At 46.7% G+C, this 22,745-nt stretch overlaps 1 protein-coding gene across 3 annotated transcripts in view; it reads right to left on the reverse strand.

The window, feature by feature from the left end:
* The window catches only part of TBCD (tubulin folding cofactor D), a 2,437,462-nt gene that overhangs the window by 314,060 nt on the left and 2,100,657 nt on the right, over positions 1-22,745 (reverse strand). For all 3 annotated transcript variants that reach the window (XM_078654702.1, XM_078654704.1, XM_078654703.1), the window contains 3 exons: positions 17,419-17,557; positions 12,573-12,694; positions 12,110-12,187 (listed from right to left, as the gene is read on the reverse strand). In XM_078654702.1, coding sequence (XP_078510828.1) covers positions 12,110-12,187; positions 12,573-12,694; positions 17,419-17,557 — 339 coding nt within the window. The remainder of the gene's footprint in view (positions 1-12,109; positions 12,188-12,572; positions 12,695-17,418; positions 17,558-22,745) is intronic.

A 22,745-nucleotide genomic window follows, 5' to 3' on the forward strand; every position in this document is an offset into this window, starting at 1 on the left:
CTGAAAGAGACAATTAGTTATAGATTCCTTAACTGTAGAATAGATACTCCAGCAATACCAACCCCAGTGGTGGGTCTGCGAACCAAGTTCACACCAGTATGTCCTGGAGAACAGAACGGTCAAAGATGCTGTTTCTCCGGATTATGCTGTCCAGGTAGAAGTGTTTTGTGAACGGGTGCAGAGCTGCCTGACATATGTCATTGAGGGGGACTCCCCTTCCCAAAGCAGTGGTAGCTGCCATCGGCCTGGTGGAATGGGCGCGCAACCCCACTGGAGGCTCCTTCTTTGCCAAAGAGTAGCAAGCTTTAATGCACAAAACGACCCACCTGGAGATGGTCTGCTTGTGCACGGCCCGACCTGTTTGGTGCACACGTAGCCAACAAAGAGCTGGTCATCTACCCGGAATTGCTTGGTGCGATCCAAATAAAAAGAAAGCGCATATTTGGGACCAGACAGTTGAGCTTCTCTTCCTCCTTAGAAGGATGAGGAGGCGGAAAAAAGGTGGGAAAAGTAATGGCTTGACAAATGTGGAATGAAGTAACCACTTAAGGAAGAAAAGAAGGTCGAGTTCGAAGGACAACCTTGTCCAGATGAACCTCCAGAAACAAAGGTTTCGAAGAAAGAGCCTGGAGCTCACTCGGTCTGCGAGCAGAAGTGATGGCAACCAGGAAGGTAGTCTTTAAAGTGATAAGTCTGAGAGGACAGTAATGTAGCGGCTGAAAGGGAGCTCACATAAGAAAAGTAAGAACCAAGTTTAAGTCCCACTAAGGCATTACGAAGAGAACAGGGGGGAAAAAGATGAGTAATGCCCTTAAGGAAGCGATTTACAACATGGGACATGAAAAGAGAAGGCTGATCAGGAAGCCTAAGAAAAGCTGAAATAGCTGAGAGATAGCCCTTAAGAGTGTCCAAAGCAGAGCCCTCCTGGGCCAAAGAAAGGAGGAACAAGAGAACCTCTGAAAGAGGGGCAGAAAAGGGATCCACAGCCTTTGCTGCGCGCCATGTCACAATTTTTTTTCCATCTGCAGCCGTATACTGTCTTAGTGGAGGAACGTCTGGCTGCCAAGATATCATCACAGACTTCGGGATGAAGGCCGAAGACTGTCAACTATCGCAGCTCAATCTCCACAAAAGGAGGTGGAGGCTAGACAAGTTTGGGTGGACGACAGTCCCCTGCTGCTGCGACAGAAGATCCTCCCGAAAAGGCAGTCTGATCGGAGGATCGATGGCCAAGTCTAACAGCTCGGGATACCACACTCTTCAAGTCTAATCCGGAGCCATAAGAATGACTTGGACCCGGTCGCGCTTGATCTTCTTCAGCACTCTAGGCAGAAGTGGTATAGGCGGAAAAGCGTAAAGAAGACCGCAATGCCACGTGCGATGAAAAGCGTCGCCTAGCGAGTGCCGCCATGTAAATTCCAATGCTGAGAATTGCTGACATTGAGCATTCTCTTCGGTGGCGAACAGATCTAACCAAGGCTCTCCCCACTGCCAAAAGAGACGTTGCACCACCTCTGAGTGAAGCTGCCATTAGTGATCCATCATGCATCTGCGGCTGAGTTTGTCCGCCCTGGCGTTCAGTGAACCTGCCAGGTGTTGAACCACCAGGGATTCGCCCTGATGTTCCAGCCATGTTCCAGCCATGTCCAGAGACCATATGGCGGTGGTGTTGTCTGTGAATACCTGCACTACTCTTCCCCGGACAGAAGGAAGGAATGCTTTCAGTGCAAGACAGATCGCCCGGAGCTCCAGAATGTTGATGTGGAGCCCGGAATCTGCCAGAGGCCTCAGATTTCCGCCTCTCCCATGTGACCACCCCACCCCAGAAGTGATGCATCCATCACTACTGTGAACTCCAGTTGGGGAAGGGAGAGGGATCAGTCATTGACCCAATCCTGGTTCGTTAACCACCACAGCAATTGATGTGCAGTGTCCTCCGAGATCTGAACACAATTGGACTGAATCCCCTGATGTTGTGCCCACTTGAACTTCAGGTCCCACTGCAGAGCCCGCATATGCCATTTGGCATAATCTACCAGCAGGATACAGGAGGCCATGAAGCCCAGCAGCCTCTGGGTCACCCTGACCGAAACTCGGGTTAGAGGCTGAAATATCGGAATCATAGCCCGAATATCTCGGACTCGCTGCTCGGGAGGGCTCGGGAGGATAAGCCTGAAAACGCGTCATGTCCAGAACCGCTCCGATGAAAAGGAGCTTCTGAGAAGGCGTCAGGTGTGACTTCGGCACATTGACAGTGAACCCCAGAAAATGCAGGAGGTCCGCCGTAGTCTGGAGGTGGGAGATGACTGCCTAGGGCGAGCTCGCCTTCAAAAGCCTGCCGTCAAGATAGGGGAAGACTGGAACACCTGATCTGCGCAGATGAGCTGCGACCACCGCCATCACTTTTGTGAACACCCAAGAGGCGCTGGTAAGGCCAAAGGGGAGCATGGCAAACTGAAAGTGCTTGTGGCCTACCACAGATAATGCGGGTGGGCCGGCAAAATGGGAATATGAAAGTTAGCGCCCTGCAAGTCCAATCCTACCATCCAGTCTCCAGGGCCGGGGCATACAGGACCTGAGCTAGTGTCAACATTTTGAACTTCTCATTCCGGAAGAAGCAGTTGACGTTCCTGATATCCAAGATAGGAAGCAGGCCGGTGTCTTTCTAAGGCACCTGGAAGTAGTGGGAATAGCAACCATGACCTACTTCTCGGGCCGGAACTCACTCGACGGCTCCCTTGGCCAAGAGAGCTGTAACTTCCTGTTGGAGAAGGGCCAGATGATCCTCCGACATGCAAGGGTACCGAGGTGGCATAGCTGGGGGGGGGGGTAGTCTCGATGGGGAGGGAGTAGCCCCTTCGGACTATCTGCAATACCCACCTGTCCGACGTGATGGTGCGCCAGTGGTGGAGGTGATGGCTAATCCTGCCGCCCACTGGCAATCGGTGGCCCTGAAAGGTCTGACTAGGAGGGTTTGGAGGCTGCTGCAGAGGAGGCTCTGGTGGACTGGGCAGCTCGCTGGCCCCCATACCCATGACGATGGGTCCCACGTTCCCGGACGCACAGGGGCTACGCAGCTTGCGCCAGCCTGTGGCTCTGGGTGGAATGTGGCGGGGCATCCCTTCCGTAGCCACGAAAGGGTCAAAAAGCAGACTGCGCAGGACGGGTGTTGGAGAGGCCTAAGGACCTGGCCGTAGTCCGACAGTCCTTGAAGCGCTCTAGCACGTTGTCTGCTTTGTCGCCGAACAGGCGACAGCCATCAAAAAGAAAATGTCCATCAGGGTTGCTCGGACATCCCTGGGAAAAACCAGTCGACCTCAGCCAGGCGTAGCATCTAAGTGCTACCGACTTTAAAATTGTCCTGCCTAGCGAGTCAGCGGTGTCCAGTCCACATCGTATGGTAAACTTGTCTGCAGCTCTCCCCTTGGCGACGGCCCGGGCCTCCTTAGGGCACTGAGGCAGCACCTGCGCTACCGTATCCCACACAGAGTGGGTGTAACGGCCCAACAGACCTGCAGTGTTTACCGACCACAGTCCTAAGCTGGAGGAAGAAAACATCTTCTTCCCAAGATGGTCCAGCTTTTTGGATTCTCAATCAGGTGGAGCATTAGGGAATGTTCCATTAGACGTCAAGGCTTGGACCACCAAGCTCTCAGGGGTGGGGTGTTGGGAGACTAAAGTGGGGTCGCCCCTAGCCAGGCGGTGGCGTCGGGCAATCATCCTATCCACAGTAGCCCCTGTGTTGGGCCTTGACCAGGTGCCCAAAAGAATGTCAATAAGGGCTTCATTAAATGGCAGCAGGGGCTCCGAAGAGCTCACAGCCGGTTGAAGCACCTCTGTCAGGAGGTTAGTCCTGACTGCCACCATAGGTAGCTCGAGGTGGAGAGCCTTGGCCGCCCTATGCAACACCACTGCATAAGAAGCTCCCTCCTCCGTAGCCATGGTAGGAGGGGACAACATGCCAAGTTCCGGGAAGGTATCAAGACCACTGGCTTCCCCCAACTCCTCTCTCCAGTACGGTTCATCCAACTGGTAATTTAAAGGGTCTCCAGACCTCTCCCAGTCCTACTCACCCTCCTCTGGTTGCCAACCTGGCCTAAGAGGAACAAAAAAGTACCCATTGGCGTCGGTCGACGTCGGTCCGGCTCCGTGTCCAAGTCAGGGTGGAGGCCGGGCACGATGCCAGTTGGGGACACAACCGGCGACAGCTACGGATATGGTGCAAGTGCAATCGGTCAGTGCCGATCAGGATCCAGGCCTGGATCCAAAGGGACTCTGTGGTGCCGAGGCCCAAGCCGCCGGTGTCGAAGGTCAAGAGCCCCCAGCCAAGTATGCGGGGCCTGAAGGAGTGCCAGCGGAGTTGGGCTGCCCAAAGATGGCATGCATCACTTCATAATAGCTTCGAAGCTGAGAAGGGGTCACTCTGGGTCCCGGAAAAGGAGGAAAACTCGGAGCTGACCCTTCGGGCTCCACACGCGGAGCAACGGGACAGGCACCATCCGCATCAGTCGTCGCGTCGGCCGGCGGACGGGGAGAAGTCGAAGAGCAGCAATGCTTCTTCGACTTCTTCTTGTGCTTCAACTTGCATGAGGAGTGCGAAGACTTCGAGTGGTGGTGACTCCGCGACCTGTCCCTCGACCTCCCGCGCGACTGGGACCATGAACAGCGCGGAGCGGACTGCCGGGCCTCAGAGGCTTTCGGGACCACTCCCGCTAAGACTTCGGATTCATGGTCCAGCAGTCGGAGCATGACTGGGGGTCACGGTCACGCTCCAGGCACCAAAGGCACTAGCGATACGGATACATCACCGACATCAGCTTTCGGAAGTATCCACAAGCCTTGAAACCGGGCATCCCTACGTGCACCAGGAGTTGAAGACTCAAAAACTGTGTTGACAAAAGTCACAAAAAGATCAGTCAAAAAGAGGCTGGAGGTACCGCTATCTACAGATTTGCGCTGGCTGGCACGGACAAAGAAAGAACTGACATCACCGCATAAGGGTGGTGTCTAAGTAGCTGCCGCGACGTCATCTCGCCGACCACAATGCCAACAACGAACGTGGAGCCGACCGACGCCACCTTTCGGCGCGCAGGGGTACTGCAGAAGAAAAATAAATTCTGTATCCAGTATGAAGCCTGGGGGTAATTCTACAGGTAAGTAATCTATAACTATTTGTCTCTTTCAGATAGAACAAGTTACTTACCTTTGGTAATGCTTTTTCTGGTGGATACAGTATCCACCTGTGGATTCATCACCTTTTGAATTATCCCTGCGCCAGCATTCCACTAAAGTTTTTTTCATAGCTCTCCCACGTCGACGAGGACGTCACAAAAGCACAGCTCCGCTCGCGACTCAGTATGACGCCATCGGAGCCATAAGAAGACCTCGTCGGCATGCTGACGTAAGTTCCACCCATTTTTTCCGTGCCTTCGAGGCGAACGGTTGATCTAACAACATTTCGCAAGTATAGATAGCATACAATATATGCACAAATATATACACAGAATATTATTCAAAGAAGAAAGGAAACTTAAAATATTAGACAATTCCTAGCAACAAGCTACATATTTCAAATGGCAATGAAATAGCAGTAATGTTATACTCAAAATTCTTTTCGGTATAGGAAGGCAGACAACGCGGAGGAGGGTGGGTCTGTGAGGAATCCACAGACAAATACTGTATCTACCAGAAAAAGAGTTACAGAAGATAAGTAACTTGTTCTTCTGATGGATACATCTACCTGTGGATTCCTCATCTTTTGAATTGAATCCCAGTGCAGTCCCACTCCCGGTAGAGGGTGTCCGTCTACCTATACCAAAAACGACTGCAGCACAGAATGTGCAAAATGGCTGAGCCTCCTCATCTCCAAGCAGTAATGCTTCGCAAAGGTGTGGTGGGAGGCCCAAGTTGAAGCCTTGCAGATGTCTACAACAGGGACACCTCTAGCCAAAGACGAAGACTTAGCTCTAGTGGAATGAGTTCTAATACCTTCAGGCAGCTCCTTCTTGGCCAAGGCATAGCAGATCTTGATGCACAAGATGATCCACCTGGAAAGCATTTGCTTGTGGACAGCTTTGCCCTTCATTCTTCCCACATAACCAATGAAGAGCTGGCTGTCTAGCCTTAAGTCCTTGTTTCTGTCCCGGTAGAAGCTGATCGCCCTCTTAGGGTCCAGGCAGTGAAGTCTCTCCTCCTCCTTGGAAGGGTGAAGAAGAGGATAGAAAGTAGGTATTGTGATTGACTGCCCAAGATGGAAAGGAGTAACCACCTTAAGCAGGAAAGCAGCTCTGGTCCTGAGAACCATCTTATCTGCATAAATGGTTGTAAAAGGAGGTTTAGAACTAAGAGCCTGAAGCTCACTTACCCTCCTGGTAGAGGCAATAGCAATCAGAAAAATTGTTTTGAAAGTAAGAAGCCTCAATGGACAACTATGAAGCGTCTTGAAAGGAGATCCCATCAGGAAAGTAAGAACCAAATTGAAATCCCACTGAGGCATAATAAAAGGAGAGGAAGGGAATCTATTAGTGAGGCCCTTAATAAACCTCATGACTATGGGAGACTTAAACAACGATGGTTGGTCTGGCAAAAAAAGGAAGGCTAATAAAGCTGACAAGTGAGTAGCCCTTAACAGTCACCAAAGCACACCCCTGCTGGGCCAGGGAAAGGGAAAAACTAAGAACATCAGACAAATGAGCCATCAAAGGATCCTTAGAACTCTCTCCACACCACTTAACAAACCTGGCCCATCTACAGGAATAGACAGATTTGGTAGAGTGTCTTCTGGCCGATAAGATAACATCCACCACATCACGTGGGAAAGAGAAAGATTTCTGGTTGCCCCGTTCAATCTCCAGGCATGAAGGTGCAGGCTCTAGGAGATGGGGGTGTAGAGTCTGCCCCTGCGACTGCGAGAGGAGGTCTACCCTGAAAAGGAGACGAGAGTAGGATGCACTGAGAGGTGAAGGATGTCTGTGTACCACACCCTTCTTGGCCATTCCGGAGCGATCATTATGACTTGGGCCTGGTATTGGCGAATCTTCCTCAGAACTGGAGGAATCAAGGGTATGGGAGGAAATGCGTAAAGTAGCTGTGAGGCCCAATCCAACTGAAACGCGTCCCCCAATGCTCTCCTCATCATATACTGAAGACTGCAGATCGACGGGCAGTGCGCGTTCTCGTGAGTGGCAAAAAGGTCCAACCGAGGAAACTCCCACATCCTGTAAATGTGATGGACCACCTCCGGATGAAGAGCCTCTCTGCAGAGACGATACGACCCTACTCCTCCCTGTTTGTTAATGTAGCACATTGCAGTAGTGTTGTCCATCAGGACCAGAACCGACTGACCACAAAGGGATGGAAGAAAGGCCTTGAGAGCCAAACGTATCGCCCGCAATTCCAGAAGATTGATGTATAGCAATCTCTCCTCCAGAGACCAAAGACCCTTCAATCACCCGTCCTTTTTGGGGATCAAGAAATACTGGGAGTTGCATCCCTGACCCCTCTTTCCTGATCTGGAACCTCCTCTATCGCACCGTTCTGTAACAACGACAGGATCTCTTGCTGCAGAAGCAACAGATGGTCCTCCGAACACCAGCCCTAGCGAGGAGGGTAAGGAGGGGGAAACTCCTGGAAAGGAGTGGCACACCCATTTTCTACATTATTCAAAACCCGAGGATCTGATGTAAACGATTTCCAATTTTGTAGACAAGGGGACACCCGGCCTCCTATGGGTCCAACTTGCTCCCAGGTGGGGGATTTAGAGCTGCTTCACTGCGGAATCAGTGGGGGGGGGGGGATAGGAGAGCAGTAGGAAGAGACCTGTTGGCGAGCAGCCCCTCGCAGGCGCTTTCTTCCCTTCCCTCTGTACGACTTACACAAGGGGTTCTACTGCTCCTGCTGCTGCTGACTGCCTTCAAAATGGAGGAGCCTTCCCAAATTCACGAAATGTCCTAAAACTAAAGCCCCTAGGTTGGGCCTGTATGCCCAAGGATCTAGCAGTAGCCAACAAAGTTGAGAAGGCACCGGCCTGGCGCCCAACGGTGCTGGAGACAAGTCCCTCCTCCGCTCCTTAGACGTGATCGACATCGAGAACCTTGGCGTGGGGAGAGGCCTTGATGGAGTCATCAGCATGAAAGGCACAAATGGTGCCTGGGCATAATGCTGGGGGATGGCCAAATTATAGGAAAGCAGTCTCTCTGGGCCAGCCGGTGCGCCAGATGGGTTAGGCGCCTTGGCAAGCATGCCAAACATCGCATTAAGAAAATGCGATGGATCCGCACCTGGAACCGGAAAAGGTGGGTACAGATCCAGAGCCACCTGGTCTGGAACAGTCAGAGGCCGTAAGGCAGATTCTGGCTGTGGTCCGGGAGACTCTGGAGCCAGAATCAGTGAAGCCGAAGGTGCAGGAGATGCTTCCCTGGGAGCTGGAGAATGCACCGGAGTCACCAGCGGAGAAGGGGAAGACGAGATGTCATCTTTCCTATGACGCCGCTGGACTGGGGACGCCCACCTCAAAGACTTACCCTTCGAAGAACGATGCTTGGATCCATGACATTGCTTTTTATTGTTTTTAATGAAGACCTCGAGGTGTGTAGAGTCAGCGACTTCGACCTCGACTTGGTCCTCTTCCAGCCTCTCTTCTCCTTCTTCGCCTGGTCATAAATAACTTTGCCTCCCTTTCCTTACGAGCCTTTGGATTCATCCAACAAGACGAGCATCCCTCAACGTCATGATCTGACGACAGGCACCAGAGGCAACCTTCGTGGGGGTCTGTGATGGACATATGATCCCCACATTCCCTACAAGGCTTGAACCCTTGCTTTTTCTGCGTACCCATCGCACTGCTACAAATACAAATAGTATTGTAACAATATTAACCTACAAAGAAATGGACAGTCCAAGAAAAACCGTTGCGTGTCGACGGCGCGGAAAAAAAGGGAACTGACGTCAGCACGCTGACGAGGTCTTCTTATGGCTCCGATGACATCATATGGAGCAATAAGCGGAGTCATGCTATTGTGACGTCCTCGTCGACGTGAGAGAGCTTTGAAAAAAGCTTCTGTGGAATGCTGGTGCAAGGGTTATTCAAAAGGTGAAGAATCCACATGCAGATATATGCATCAGAACAGTATAATGTAGGCGATGGCTCGCAGCTTCCCTATCTTGCATACAATGTAAAGTGGTACCTACAAAGTTAGTATTGAGACAATGTGGAAATCATAAAGGCAATTAAAAAAATACTCTCTCCAGCAGTGCTGGTACTTACCTCACATTCCACTATTTTAGTATATGGTTTGGCACCTCGGTTAGGCCCTATGTGTTTTTCTATGCTACTTGCCTATTTCTGAAGTATTTCTTGTATGTAGTTTATATCTTTGCGTAAACTGGCAAAAGATCCTCACAGTATGATATTCCACTGGCACTGGGCCTTCGAAGGGAACAATCATCACTGAAATACTTAGGGATCAGATTGTACAGAGAATAGCAAAGCATACTGGAGTGGAACATGGGGAACGCTATTACTTCCCTCTGGGCAGGCATGCGATTCTGGAGATCGTTCCCGTTATCAATAGCAGGTCGGGTTGCGATTGCTAAAATTATAGCGTTACCTCAACTGTTGAATTTTTAGTTACCAAATCAATAATAATCCCTACAAGTACGTTTTGGAAACTAGACACATTACGCTGATAATGGGACAAAGGATGGGTTAGAGTGACGCTGAGTAAACTGCAGAGACAGGTGTCCGACGGCAGGTTGGCAGCCTTGGATTTGGAAACATTAGCCCACAAGATGGATGAATGCTAGGATCAATGGGGAAGAACAGACAATAGCAGATACCCCACCGATCCGGTGGCTGCTATAACTACTAAGAGCCAAAATAACCACTAACTCAAACCAACGGATTATTGGCAGTGGCCAAGCACTGTTGGCTCAAATGCCTACAGAAAACCAAAATGGAGAGCCTATATATTTACCAGATCTTCCTTTATGGTCACTGATAACTCTTATGCATGCAGCATCCTAGGCGCAACTATCAGAAAGGATAACCCTAGGTGTAACCAAAGTGGCAGAGTTATTTAATAACCAGAAAATACGACCCTACGAGGAGTTGCAAGATGACTTCAATATATACTTTTCATTATATGGGCGGTGGTTGGTAGGTAAAAAGAAATGGAGGATAGAAACAGACAAACCTAAAACACATTAGGGATGCCATTTCATGTGTACCACCACGGGCAAACATAAAGCAGCCCCAGGCTTCTACAGGGCTATTAGAGCAGACAAGAATATATCCCATGAATGGATTAAGAGACAATTGTTCAAAGGACACGTGTACCCCTAGAAGTAGCAGATTGGGTTAAAATGCTAAATAGAATGACGAAAGTCCCCAAAAATGCTCAGCTTAAGCTAATTTACTTCTACTTCCTTCACAGAGCATACCTCACACCTGGTAAAATGAACGTTTTTTTGCCACAAGTTCAAGCAAAGTGTCCAAAATGCAGAGTAAAAGCAGCAGAAATGTTTCACGTGGTGTGGAGCTGCACACACTTTGGTAGGAAATGGAACACTGCTACTGAGACATTAATGAGGTCACTGATCGCACCATCACGACAATGACGTGTTAACTGGGATTGTTTCCTTGCTAAACGTCAAATTACACTACACTGGAAAGCACCCAATACCCTGAGAATAGATCAACGGAAACACGTACATCTTCGATGGGCAGAATATGAAAGCATCAACTGGAAGCAGACAAACGAGGGAAGAATTCCTGTGGAAACTGAAAACAGAGGAGAGCCCCTCAATGAATAGGGTTGTATGACGATACAACGCATTCCGTTGCAATGCATGCCTTTACCACGCATGCGTTACAACGGAATGCTATTTACACACATAACCTTTACCACGAATATTCCTTTACCACGCATACTTTAGAAAAAATGCTATTAAAGATTTTATTTAAGGTTGATTACAATACAGTTAACAAGCATGTCTTCACAAATATGGTTACAGAGCGTGTAACAGTGGTCCAAGTATAGTCTATACCACGCATACTTTTACAATGATTTTCGTTGTAAATTCATGCATGGTAAGGGCATACTCTTGGTAAAGGTTATACCCCTCCCCTGTACCCTTGCATGATCCCCCAGCCCCCAATCCTTCTTATAATTACCCCAGCCCGGAACCCTCAATCTATATAAATATATATTTTTTTAACTAAAATTCCCCTTACCTCTTCACGTTGTCTCCTCTCCTTGATCTTCCTTGGTGACGTTGCACGTCGTAAAGAGGAAGCGGAAGTGTAATTCCGTTCCCTCTAAAATGATGCCGATTGCCTCCACTTCCTGACATTACTACAGGTGCTGTTTTTTTTGGGGGGGTGGGTGACCCCCCCCCAAGCCCCCTTTTTTTCCGCACGCTTTTTGGGGGGGGGGGAGGGGGAGACCCCCAAGCCCCATTTTTCTAATTGTAGCCTTTAACACACATGACTTTACTACGTATCACATAGTAAAGGTATGCATGATAAAGACTATTCGTGGTAACCACGCATGCGTTGTAATGCATGCGTGGTTAAGGTGGTCGTGGCCGTTTCCCATTGAATAGCTCACCTTACTGAATGAGTGGAAGGAAAACATGCTGCAGTATAGACGATGTGGCCTCGCCAACCTACACAAGACACTTAATAGTACACGTCACAAACACGCACACTGGAGGGGACTCCCCCCGATAACTTATCCTAAAGTAGCCTCCCTCATAAAGGAGAACCACGAAAGGCGGGGAGCATGTGTATAGTATACACGTGTAGAGCAACAGGCAACTACTGGACAGGGGCGGGAGAGGGGCGTTATGTGAAGTTTTTCAAGCAACCGACACGCTGCAGTACAACGTCAACAAAACCCCAGACAAAAGCATAAATGTGTTACGCAACACTGCTATGAACAAGTGAGAATGGATGATGTGTAGACATCGTTAATACTATATTTCATGTATTTATATTTCTTGAATAGCCAATAACCGAAACGAATAGTATATGGTAAAAATATATCGGCAGTTCAATGTAAAGTACTGAGAGTGGCATGAGTGGAACAAATAAAAGTAATATATTTACTTTTCTTCCTCTGTAAACATTTCAAAGCAGCCATTGGCCAACATCTGGTCCAGCATCTTCAGAAGAGGAATGGACACCCTGAAAAAAAGAAATGGACTTTACACTCTGTAGTGCACGGAAAACAACAAGTAATGTGCATGCAGAAAGACCGGGAACACAACAGATGTTTATGACAACCACTAACTATGCCATGCGTTTTCATTTAGATCCAATGAATGCACGATTTTCTAATAAAAATTCTTCTATAACCAGGTACTAAAAGCTCTAAGACACTTCACTAGCTCATGTACAGGAAGAGTTGTGATGTAACTACAGTAGAAAGCCAGTGCAAAGCAACCCACAACCCCAGAGGTGGTTTGAGTAATGTGTAGAAAGAAAGTAACAGTGACTGCCAGTGCAATGCACACACCATGTCTAGATCCGTTTCTGGACTGTAAGACATCAATTCCTTCCAGGAGTGTACCTGTCATTGTGGAGATTATCCTTGAACAGCTGCAGCAGCAAATCACAGAACTCCTTCAGAGGCTGCTCGTCAGTCTGGATTGTCCGGAGGTAATCAAAGAGACTCTGCGATGAATATCTGACCTACAACACAGGACAGCATTGAAATCAGGAGGAGGAACACGCTCATCGACTGGCCAGTGGGGAGCAACTTCAGATCAACAGTGCTGCGAATGCTCATTTTAATCTCCCAAACATACCTGTCATCCAGGCACGTTCTTTGGTTCTTAATAAATACTCACATTACAGAGTGACATTCATCAAGGCAGAGGAGCATAAGCAGTGGAAACTAGTGTCAAAATAGGAACAATGACCTTCATGGTGACTGTTTTACTCTTAGATGTATATTCTCTCTCCTTCACCAGTCTTTGGGACAGAGTGATGCTGTCAGCGCTGTCTTTTACCAGTACTGTATCCCTTGTCAGTCATTACGATAAATCCCACCCTCCCTCCGAGCCTTTGAATCCGCTCAGATATTTCAGGAGGATTCTGGGGAAGCCTATGCCTTATATGGTACCCAGGGGGTGGGGAGGGCTTGCTAGAATTCTCCTGTGTGTTTTTTCTGTCCTGATGGTGGAGTCACCCTTATGATGTAACAATGACTGTGACAAGGATGAGTAGGACTAGGTGTAATGAAGATTACCTGTAAGTAGTCAGGGCTAAAGGGGTCTGACCTGCTACTCTGTGCATGGTGGGAGGACGCCAAATGTTAAGATAGCTGAACAGACCAATGGATAATGGCAGCTGATCTTAGCCCATCTATGTGTGTGTGCATATAATGTTATTTTCTCAATTTTGCTTTTATAAGGCTGGCTGACACGTTAATCCTGTTATTAGGCCAGACCTTAAAACATGGAGCACATTTACCTGGTGCTGAAAGTACTGCATGGTTAGACAAGGATTAAAATGTAAGGTCCACTACATTACCATAGACTGTTCGGAAGACAAGAGACCAGATACCCAAGTCAATGGATTGAATTCATTCATTATATTACCATGCAAGAGCCTGTTTCGAACGGGGTATCAGCTCTTAATAATAGTAAAAACCTGTATAGAACCAGGGATGACTATAGTATTTTACATGCACAAGGGCAGTGCAATTCAAACTTGAAACACCCCTCGTGATACGGCTGAGAGAGAGCAATAGGGCACAGAAGATGGCGTACGCAGAAGAACCCCCGTGTTTACGACACTGGCGCTGCACTGCTCCCTGGCGAATGCCCTGGGGGTTGGATTACAGGTCGTAAAGCAGGGCCTGCTCGACGCCTCGCCCGCCCAACAGCCCTTGTGGCTCGAAGTCAAGAACTTGAGGAGCGCAGGTTGCATCAGCAGGTGGCACCGGAGGAATGCCTGGCAGGAAGCGCTGCCAGCTTCCATGCCTTGCTTTCATCTTTCATTTCACTTTTGAATACATGCTCTGCTCGGTAAGTGCCGGAGGCCTTCTCTTTCACTCATGACTTTATTTGCACCCTGCAGTGCACGTTCTATAGTATCATGGGAGGAAATTCAACTCAGTGAGAGACTTTGTTATGGTTAGGAATATTTTATGTAGAAACACCTCTCCTCCTAATGGCTAATGTTTTTCTAATTTTATGGGCTGTGGTGTTGCTTCCCCAGCCAGCACATCAAGAACTTACTTGAAAGGAAAGAAAACATGAAAACGACAGTAATAACAATACAATAGAAACCCAGCTCTGAGATGCAAAACATAAACCTAAATCCTTCAGCGGCTTTTAAGTATTGTGGATTTAGATTCCAAACCGACGTATAGTTTCTCCACTCTTGTATTTGGGCACCTGGCACAGAAAGGTACAAAGGGTCACTTCACTGCGCACAAGAGGCTCTCCAAAACTATCTTTCTTTGGGAATCAAAGGGTGAAATGAGTACAAGCATAGACCCAATCATATTTTTGCAATACTGCTTTGGCCAACTTACCTAGACACTTGGCTCTAAACAGGGAAACTGTATCATGTGCCCTGTGTCTGAACTTGTTTTTGCAAGTACTAGTTCATTATGGAGACGTCCTTCACCTTAAGTACATCCTGAGTCCTTTGCCCAGCAAAAGTAAAATGGTGCTTTGCCAAACGTCGAGCAACAAAAACGCCCAGGGAACTGCCAGTGACGCCGATCGTTCCAACACCAACAACTTTCAAACAGCAGACGTCTACTCCAAAAATAACAAGATAATGAAGAAATGCTTGAATGAATCTCAGTTACAAGCAATCAACCGAGGTGCATTCCAGACCCTTGAGTTTTGCCCACTGTGTCACTTTAGACAAACAGCGCCTTATGCAAATTAGTTTTGGTACTACTCCAACAGAAACAGTCAAACCCAAACTGCCGGCCCAGACCGGGTACGGCTTCCTATGGTCTCATTGGTGAGGTAGAGCTTAAGTCCTATGGCACACCCGTCACACTGAGTGTCTTCAGCAAAAACAACCAGGTGTGGAAAGGAATGTGTGAAGTAATCTCAGCCACTTGTAATTAGTCTGGTTTGGCGGTTCAAGCTGACTGTTCTCACAGGGGCAAGGCTAAGGCCGATTTGCATAATACTAGGCCTAATCGGAGGTGACATGGTGGGCAAAAAGAGAAATGATGAACCTTGAGGCGGCCTCGAGTATTTACTAGTGGCTGAGGTTAATTTAAGCATTTCATCCATCACTTGTTTGTATTTTCTTTGAAAATAGCAGGTGCAACAGGTCTCACAAAAGTTTCAAGACAGATTTCAACTTTGACACCAGCAACATCTTAGTTGCTGTAGCAGAAGCTTTTGTTAACCAAAGACATAGCGACTCCAGGCGGTGCCAAAGGCAACGTAACAAATTACTTGGTAGCAAACAAACTCAAATTCTTTATGTAGTCTTTCCGTTAAGTTGTGTTTTGTGAGGCAGAAGAGGGTGAAAAGTAATCAGTGGCACTATCAATGCTATAGGGCTAGTACTCAAACCTTCAAAGAGACATCTCAGCTTTATTTATTATTGAGTGCTTTTATGAAGCGAACACAAGGTCCAGAATTAACAAAGCACTTTATATACAACTTTCCACTGAGGGATTTTGATATCTACCCACTTTGCCACACCTAGAATACTTCTGTCTACGGAGAGCACTTCTGCCCATATGTGCAGAAAACTGGGTCTCATGGACATAGTAGAGTGATCGTCAGTTTTTAAGCTCTTACTCGCTGTCGTTCAAGGCAAGGACGAACCTCTCAATTGTTTCCTATCCTCCAGAGAATGTCTTGGGGTTTCTATGACCTAAAAACAGTTTGAAACACGCATGGTGGGAAAAGCAACAGTTTGAAATAAAGAAGTTGCATAGCTGCAAAACAAAAAAAAAAAAAACCTCTAAGAACAAAAGGATTTGATCTTGTCATGTAATCGAGGCATGCAAACAGGTAGCTGGAATGCCGGATCTCATGCAGTTGAGGAAATAAGTAAAGATCCACCTCTGAAAGAAGCGCCTCGCTGACTATCGATAAGTTCGGTGCCTCAAACAGACTGAAACAGAGGTGCTTTTTTGCTCTCCCATTGTTTCCACTACCTGCCGAGATCTTCACAGCCAACATCAGGAGTTTCCCTCTGAATGTTTCACATCACATTTTAACGTACTATAATATACCGACAACTTTGTTATTCCAGGTGGAACCAGGTCTGGTTCACAACATCAGCACGATCCTCTAGCTTCTTACTGTGAGACTAATTTACTAACTTATTGACTAATGTAGCCAAGAATAAAATACTGATAGTTAATGTAGCCAAGAATCAAGTACTGATAGTTGCTCGGAACAACATTGTGTTTTCATGGCACGAAGGGAGAGATACTACTCGCTGTTAAACAATAGCAAAATATTGGAATGATATTCACAACTAATGTTTCTTGGCCACGACAACGCGGAAAACGCGTCAATAATGCTTTAATTACAATCGGCGCACCTATAAAATTTGATAATACCTATGAAAGCGCCTGTTACTCAAAAGATAAAATTGTTCTATCAGCCCTTTCAGGTCGTCCAGCTACAATATTAGAGCCTCCTTCTAATTTCAAGACCAGTGATGGTAAATTCTAGGTGAAAGTCTTTGACATCCTAAATGTACGGCACTTAAAGCTCTTCGATACGAGTTAGGACTGCAATCCCTAAATTTGGAGGCTGAAGCACAAGTTATCTCTATTTATAAACTAATGCAAGGAGATGACTCTTGGTGGTTGTGAAACATTGTTTTATGGAGCCTTGAAAACATCGCCCACACTAAGCTAAGCCACACCTGGTCGCTTTAGAGACCTTGTTAACTATTTTTGAAATCAGCCATTCTGTTAATGTTCTCCCGTATCAATTTACTGTCGCAAGGAGCAAGATAAGGTTGTGTTCTAAACTGAAATTTGATGACAATGATTTTAACTTCATACACTCCATTAAGTCTCAAACCTTACTGGCTCAACTCAGAACAAATTCAGGCATGATTCTATGGACTAAATAGCCGAATTAACTAATACATGATTAAACTGATAATGACATTACCACCTTCTACCGCAGTCTGGGCTGGCAAACATATCCTCAGACCCCGCCCCTGCCCCATCTCAAATCGCCCACACCTTCTTGACTAGCCCTCTTGATGGTTGAAAACTCTGATAGGAGTGGACAGGAATCCCAATACAGTACATACATATAGGACTAACATTTGCTGCTCTGGCGAAGAATGCTCGCCCAGCAGAGGAGATAATACAGTGGGGTCACTGGGTACATTTAGGATCAAAGGGTACACAGCATTTACGCATGATCACAAAATGAGCTCCAGATATTTATGCTTACCGTTGATTCTGTTAATCCACCCACAGAAACAGAGATGCCCAGAAGAACATGGTACTGAAATGCGGGAAGTCGCAACAACTGCGTGATTCGCGGAAAGGCTTGTGATGCTGCATTCCAGTTTAAGTGCGCTGCCTCCTCCCTTTGTAAAAAACCAAAACAAAGGCATCAGGTCGGTAACTCTGTTCAGGACTTTATAATTTTGGATCACAATTTACTCCAACTTAGAGAGATTTAGCTTAACATAAAAATACATTTGTTATTCTGAAATGTACTTCCACGTTAAGCCTGTTAACATTTGACGTTGCCTTCGTTTGGCTGCAATTTCAATCATCCTGATAAAAATGTTCCAACAATTTTAGATCAGACAGTTCGAACTACAGTGGCGATGCCAGTAATGTCCACAATGTGAAAATGAACTGAGACGTATGACAAATACAAATAGCATATCAATTCTGGGATATAGCAATGATGTATAGCTTTGTATTTTTTACTTTATAAAGCGCTTCATATCCCTGATGCAGCCACGCAAGGTTCCGGTTGCCCTTTCGGCTTTAGGAATGCATGGTTGCAAGGGTGTGTGTACAGTTTGGCCTGTATGCAGATGTTTGGTAAGATGCATGGGAATCAGAGAGGTGCTCCAACTACGGTATGGCGAACTGGTAGCTGCACACAGCATTTTGTGTTGTGGAGAAGGGTGAAAATAGATGTTGCTGCAGTCAGGTGCTAAATTGCTGTTTTTAAAAGCCTGCGTTTTGCAGTTACATGGAAGGGGAGAGACAGTGCTCCCTGGAATTCAAGGGGTTGTCAATGTATATTATTTTAACATGCATCGAGTCCCGGTACTTACATTTCTGAACAGACAAGGAGCTTGCACCATTGAGACTTTTTAAAGAAAGGGATGGACAATTGTGAGGAAAAGCTTGGAGTGTACTTTTCTTGTCCTATGATAGGTTTACTTTTTGTAACCAAATCACTGGATGAGCAATGCATATTGAATCATGAAATGAATGCGTCAAGCAGCTGGCAGTCACTGTAACAATTTCAGGGAGGTGAGAGCGAGCCCTGATTGATCGTTTGAGAAGTAAACACGTATCTGGTGGGAAGGGAGGTGATCCGAAGAATTATTCATTGGTGTCATCGAGGTGAGATAGACCTAAAGCGATGGAAGCTTGTACTTTCTTCATGAAGTTTACATATGGAATACTTCAATGCAGCCTTCTTATGGAGTAAAACGTCTTTTAAAAAATTCATTTCGGTGTGATACAATAAAGTAAATGGAGTTTATGGTCATCCCTAGGTTTCTTACTTGAACCAAATTGTTTAATGGTGACCCTAGTTCTTGTGCCCAGACAGTCAAGAGGTGGTTGTTGGACCAGTTTCAAGTATCTTCATTTTGAATGTTTTTAATGTAAAGTGGTTAAGTAGAATACACGGGTAATCGACTGGAGACACTGACCGATGGTACAGCAGTTGAGATCTGACAGATTTACCACCGTAAGGATAATCTGTGTGACATCAGGGTACTCGTAGAAATTGAGGATGAATGAGAGAAGGTCAAGCAAAGGGCTAAAATATACACCGAAGACCAAAGGAGAAATGGATGATCCTCCAGGGACACCACCTGATGAAAGGAAATGGGGCCAGTAGAGGAATCAAAATGCATCAGACTCATGGTCATATTTTCAAAGTCCAAAAATAAATCAAACAACCAGATTATTTATGCTTTTGAGTTTACTCAGAGGCTCTTCGAGGAGACATAGGCATACAGTGTTGCCATAAACCAGGCTAGACAAAATCAGTGATCTAACTACAGGGGTAGCTGCACATGAGGGATAAAAAGCCATACTCTACCTTAGTGTATGTAAGAGTATAACCCAAGATTTTTGCTTCATTGGTAGACACTGTAGAATTGCCAATGACAATAGGCCACCTGCAATACCACCACCATCACAACCAGAACACCATCAACAATACCACAATCAACAGAACCACCAATATCAATACTATTACGAATACCATCAATACAGCCACACATGTCAATACAGCAATCTCCAATACCATCATCTGTATGTAGAGGTACCTTTTTGATGGTCCATTAATTTCTATGGTACATCCTTCTTGGAATTGGAGTGAGCGAAATGCGTAATTATCTTCAATAAATTTACCAGAGAAACTTTTAAAATGCCTCCTCCTCACTGGGTGGTTATAGTTAGGATCGTGTTTCCATACAAAATGTATTTTCTGGTTGGCATATATCTTTGGCACCCTTTGAAGAGTATCCACGATAATTTACAAACAACTGCTTTTTGACTACTTTGCCCATGGAAAGTTAAAGGGGGATCCATCAGGGGGGGGGGGGGGGCTAGAAAAAGGGAGGGGGGGTACCAAAACACGGTTTGTCTATTAATTTTTCTATAGAAACAGCTGCAACCAAAACCACTGAACTGAACGGATTTACACCAACATTTAGAAGAAAGCTAGTTCTTGTTCCAGAAAGAGTGCTTTTTGTGATTTGGTGTAAATCTATTCAGTAGTTCTTGAGCAATTAATGTGCAAAACATGGAATATTTCATGCTGCGGAGGCTCCACAGACTGAGAGATCTCAAGTTGAGATCTGATTGGCTGCCATCAACAATGATGTGGCGGCAACTATCATAGTCCTAGGAAAAACCGTGAAAAAGACATAAGGGGGCAGGGTAGGAATACCCTGACCCCTTAAGGCTTAGTGGTGGGCACCAGGGAGACCCCACCATGGGCGAAAAACGGAAGCAAACATTCCTTCCTTGCCTGCAGGAGTGCCGGAAGAGAAGGTAAGTCTGCACCCAACCAACAAGAGATTTAAAAAATGTCCTGCCGGCTGGGAGCAGGCTTCTGTTCTGTTTCCCTGCCCGCACTATTGTGAGCAGGGACACAGAACAGATGTTCCTGCCTTGTGGGAGAATGCAAAAAACAGCAGCTCGGGACCCTGGGACTTTCCCTGCAGCCCCCAACATGTGGTTTGCCGGTATCGCGTGAGAGCATAGACTTTTGGCCCCTGGGATGTGGTTCCCAGGGCTTGCGAAAGCTCAGGGAAGGGGGCCACTCATCTCCCCCCTTGCCTTTTAAATACATACAGTCCTAGGAGATGGAGTCCCTAGGCCTATTAAGGCTCAGGGAAGAGGGCTGCTTGGACCATCTCTCAAGTTTGATTGGGTTCCTGGGGCATACGAAGGCTTGGGGGGAGTGGCCCAGCACCTCCCCTCCACTTTTTAATTGAATTTGGCCCCAAGGGGATGGGGTCCCAGAGGCCCAATGAGGCTTGGGGAGGAGGGCCATGTTTCCCTGCTCCCCCTAATATATTTTGCTTGGTGGGTACCCCAGATGGGCACCTACCTATAAGAGAGGCTCCAGGGGATTGGGTCACCAGGGTGTATTAAGGAGGAGGGCTGCACATCCCCCTCCCTTTAATATGTTGTGGCCCCAGGCAATGGAGCTCCAGGGCCCAAAGACTAACTTTTTGCCGCACACGCCAATGGCTGCCTGCAGCAAGGGGAGGGTTGACTTCCTTAGGGAGAAATTGGCCACAGCCCTGTGCCGACCACCCACTTCACACAGACAAAGGCCGGGCATAGTGAGGGGATGCCTGCCTGTTGGGGAGATGATCACACAGCCTGTCCTGAAGCCAACCTCTCGCCGTGCATGGCCAAAGGACGATCACAGTGTGGGGTTGATCCTGCAGCCAACCTCACAGCATAGAATTGGCTGTCTGCGGCCAACCCCCGCTGCGCACAACCAAAAGGGGTTGGCATTACGGATGGTTACAAAATATTACCTGAAGTAAAAAAAAAAAAAAAACTAGAGATTCACTGAAAAAACAAAGGTTAAATTCACAAAGAATGTCAGGGGCAACATAATATTTTAAGTGTGCGAAACCGCTCTAGTTCACCAGTTATTGTTAGTTTTGGTAACTATAACTTGTGCCTTGAGGTAAGTATAATTTACGTCTTCACAATGCACTGCTATTTACCCACATATTACATCTCTTATAACATTTTCTATAACACCACTGAAAATACATTTGCAATGAAATTATTGATGAGAAAACTGTGAATAGAGGGGGTGCGAGTTATGGTGTAATTGTATCAGACGTTTGGAAGAAAGACAGCGACTGCTATGGAAGTCAGGTCTATTGTCACTTTCCATGAGGAAAAACAACAATATATAACAAAAAAGAAGAAAAAGTAGTCAATAAAAAAAAAAGAATAGGGTGAAGATATTGGGACATGAGGGGTTACCCTTCACACACACACACACACATATATATATATATATGAACAAGTTACTTACCTTTGGTAACGCTTTTTCAGGTGGATACAATATCTGCATGTAGATTCCTCACCTTTTGAATACCCCCTGCTCCAGCATTCCGTGGGAAATTCTTTCCAAGCTCTCCCACGTCGACGAGAACGTCACAATGGACAAGCTCCACTCGCAGCACCGCTTGACATCATTGGAGCCACAAAAGGACCTTGTCGGCATGCTGACACATTTTCAAATATATACATAGTATATCAAATATATATACACATATGAAAAATCACAAATGCATAATCAATAAAGGCAAAGAGAAGTAGCAAGGGAAAAGCATTTCTCATTATTAAAACATAAACATGATTAAAATAAAGCATTTTTTGGTAGAAGCAGGTGGACAACGGGGAGGCGGGTGGGAGCGTGAGGAATTCACAGGCAGATATTGTATCCACCAGAAAAAGCGTTTCCAAAGGTAAGTAACTTGTTCTTCTGTTGGATACTTCTGCTTGTGGATTCCTCACCTTTTGAATAGATTATCAAAGCCGTACCTCTCACGGAGGAGGGTGTCTACCTGACTAGACCAAAAAATCCTGCAAAACAGAGCGAGCAAAATGGCCATCCCTCCTAACCTCAGAGTCCAAGCGGTAATGCTTTGCAAAGGTGTGGAGGGAGGCCCAAGTTGCTGCTTTACAGATATCAAGAACAGGAACACCTCTAGCCAAAGCAGAAGAAGTAGATTTGGCTCTGGTGGAATTACCTCTGATACCTTCAGGAGGGTCCTTCTTAGCCAGGTCGTAGCAAATCTTGATGCACAAGATAATCCACCTGGAGAGAGTCCTCTTGTGCACTGCCTTGCCTTTCATCTTCCTAACAGAGCCCACAAAGAGCTGATCGCCAAGCCTCAGATCTCTTGTCTGATCCAAGACAAAGCTGACAGCTCTCTTAGGGTCCAACTATGCAGTCTCTCCTCCTCCTTGAAAGGGTGAGGGAGAGGATAGAAGGTGAGTAAAGTAATGGACTGTCCCATATGAAAAGGG

This window comes from Lissotriton helveticus, chromosome 7, assembly GCF_964261635.1.
Source record: "Lissotriton helveticus chromosome 7, aLisHel1.1, whole genome shotgun sequence".
NCBI lineage: Eukaryota > Metazoa > Chordata > Amphibia > Caudata > Salamandridae > Lissotriton > Lissotriton helveticus.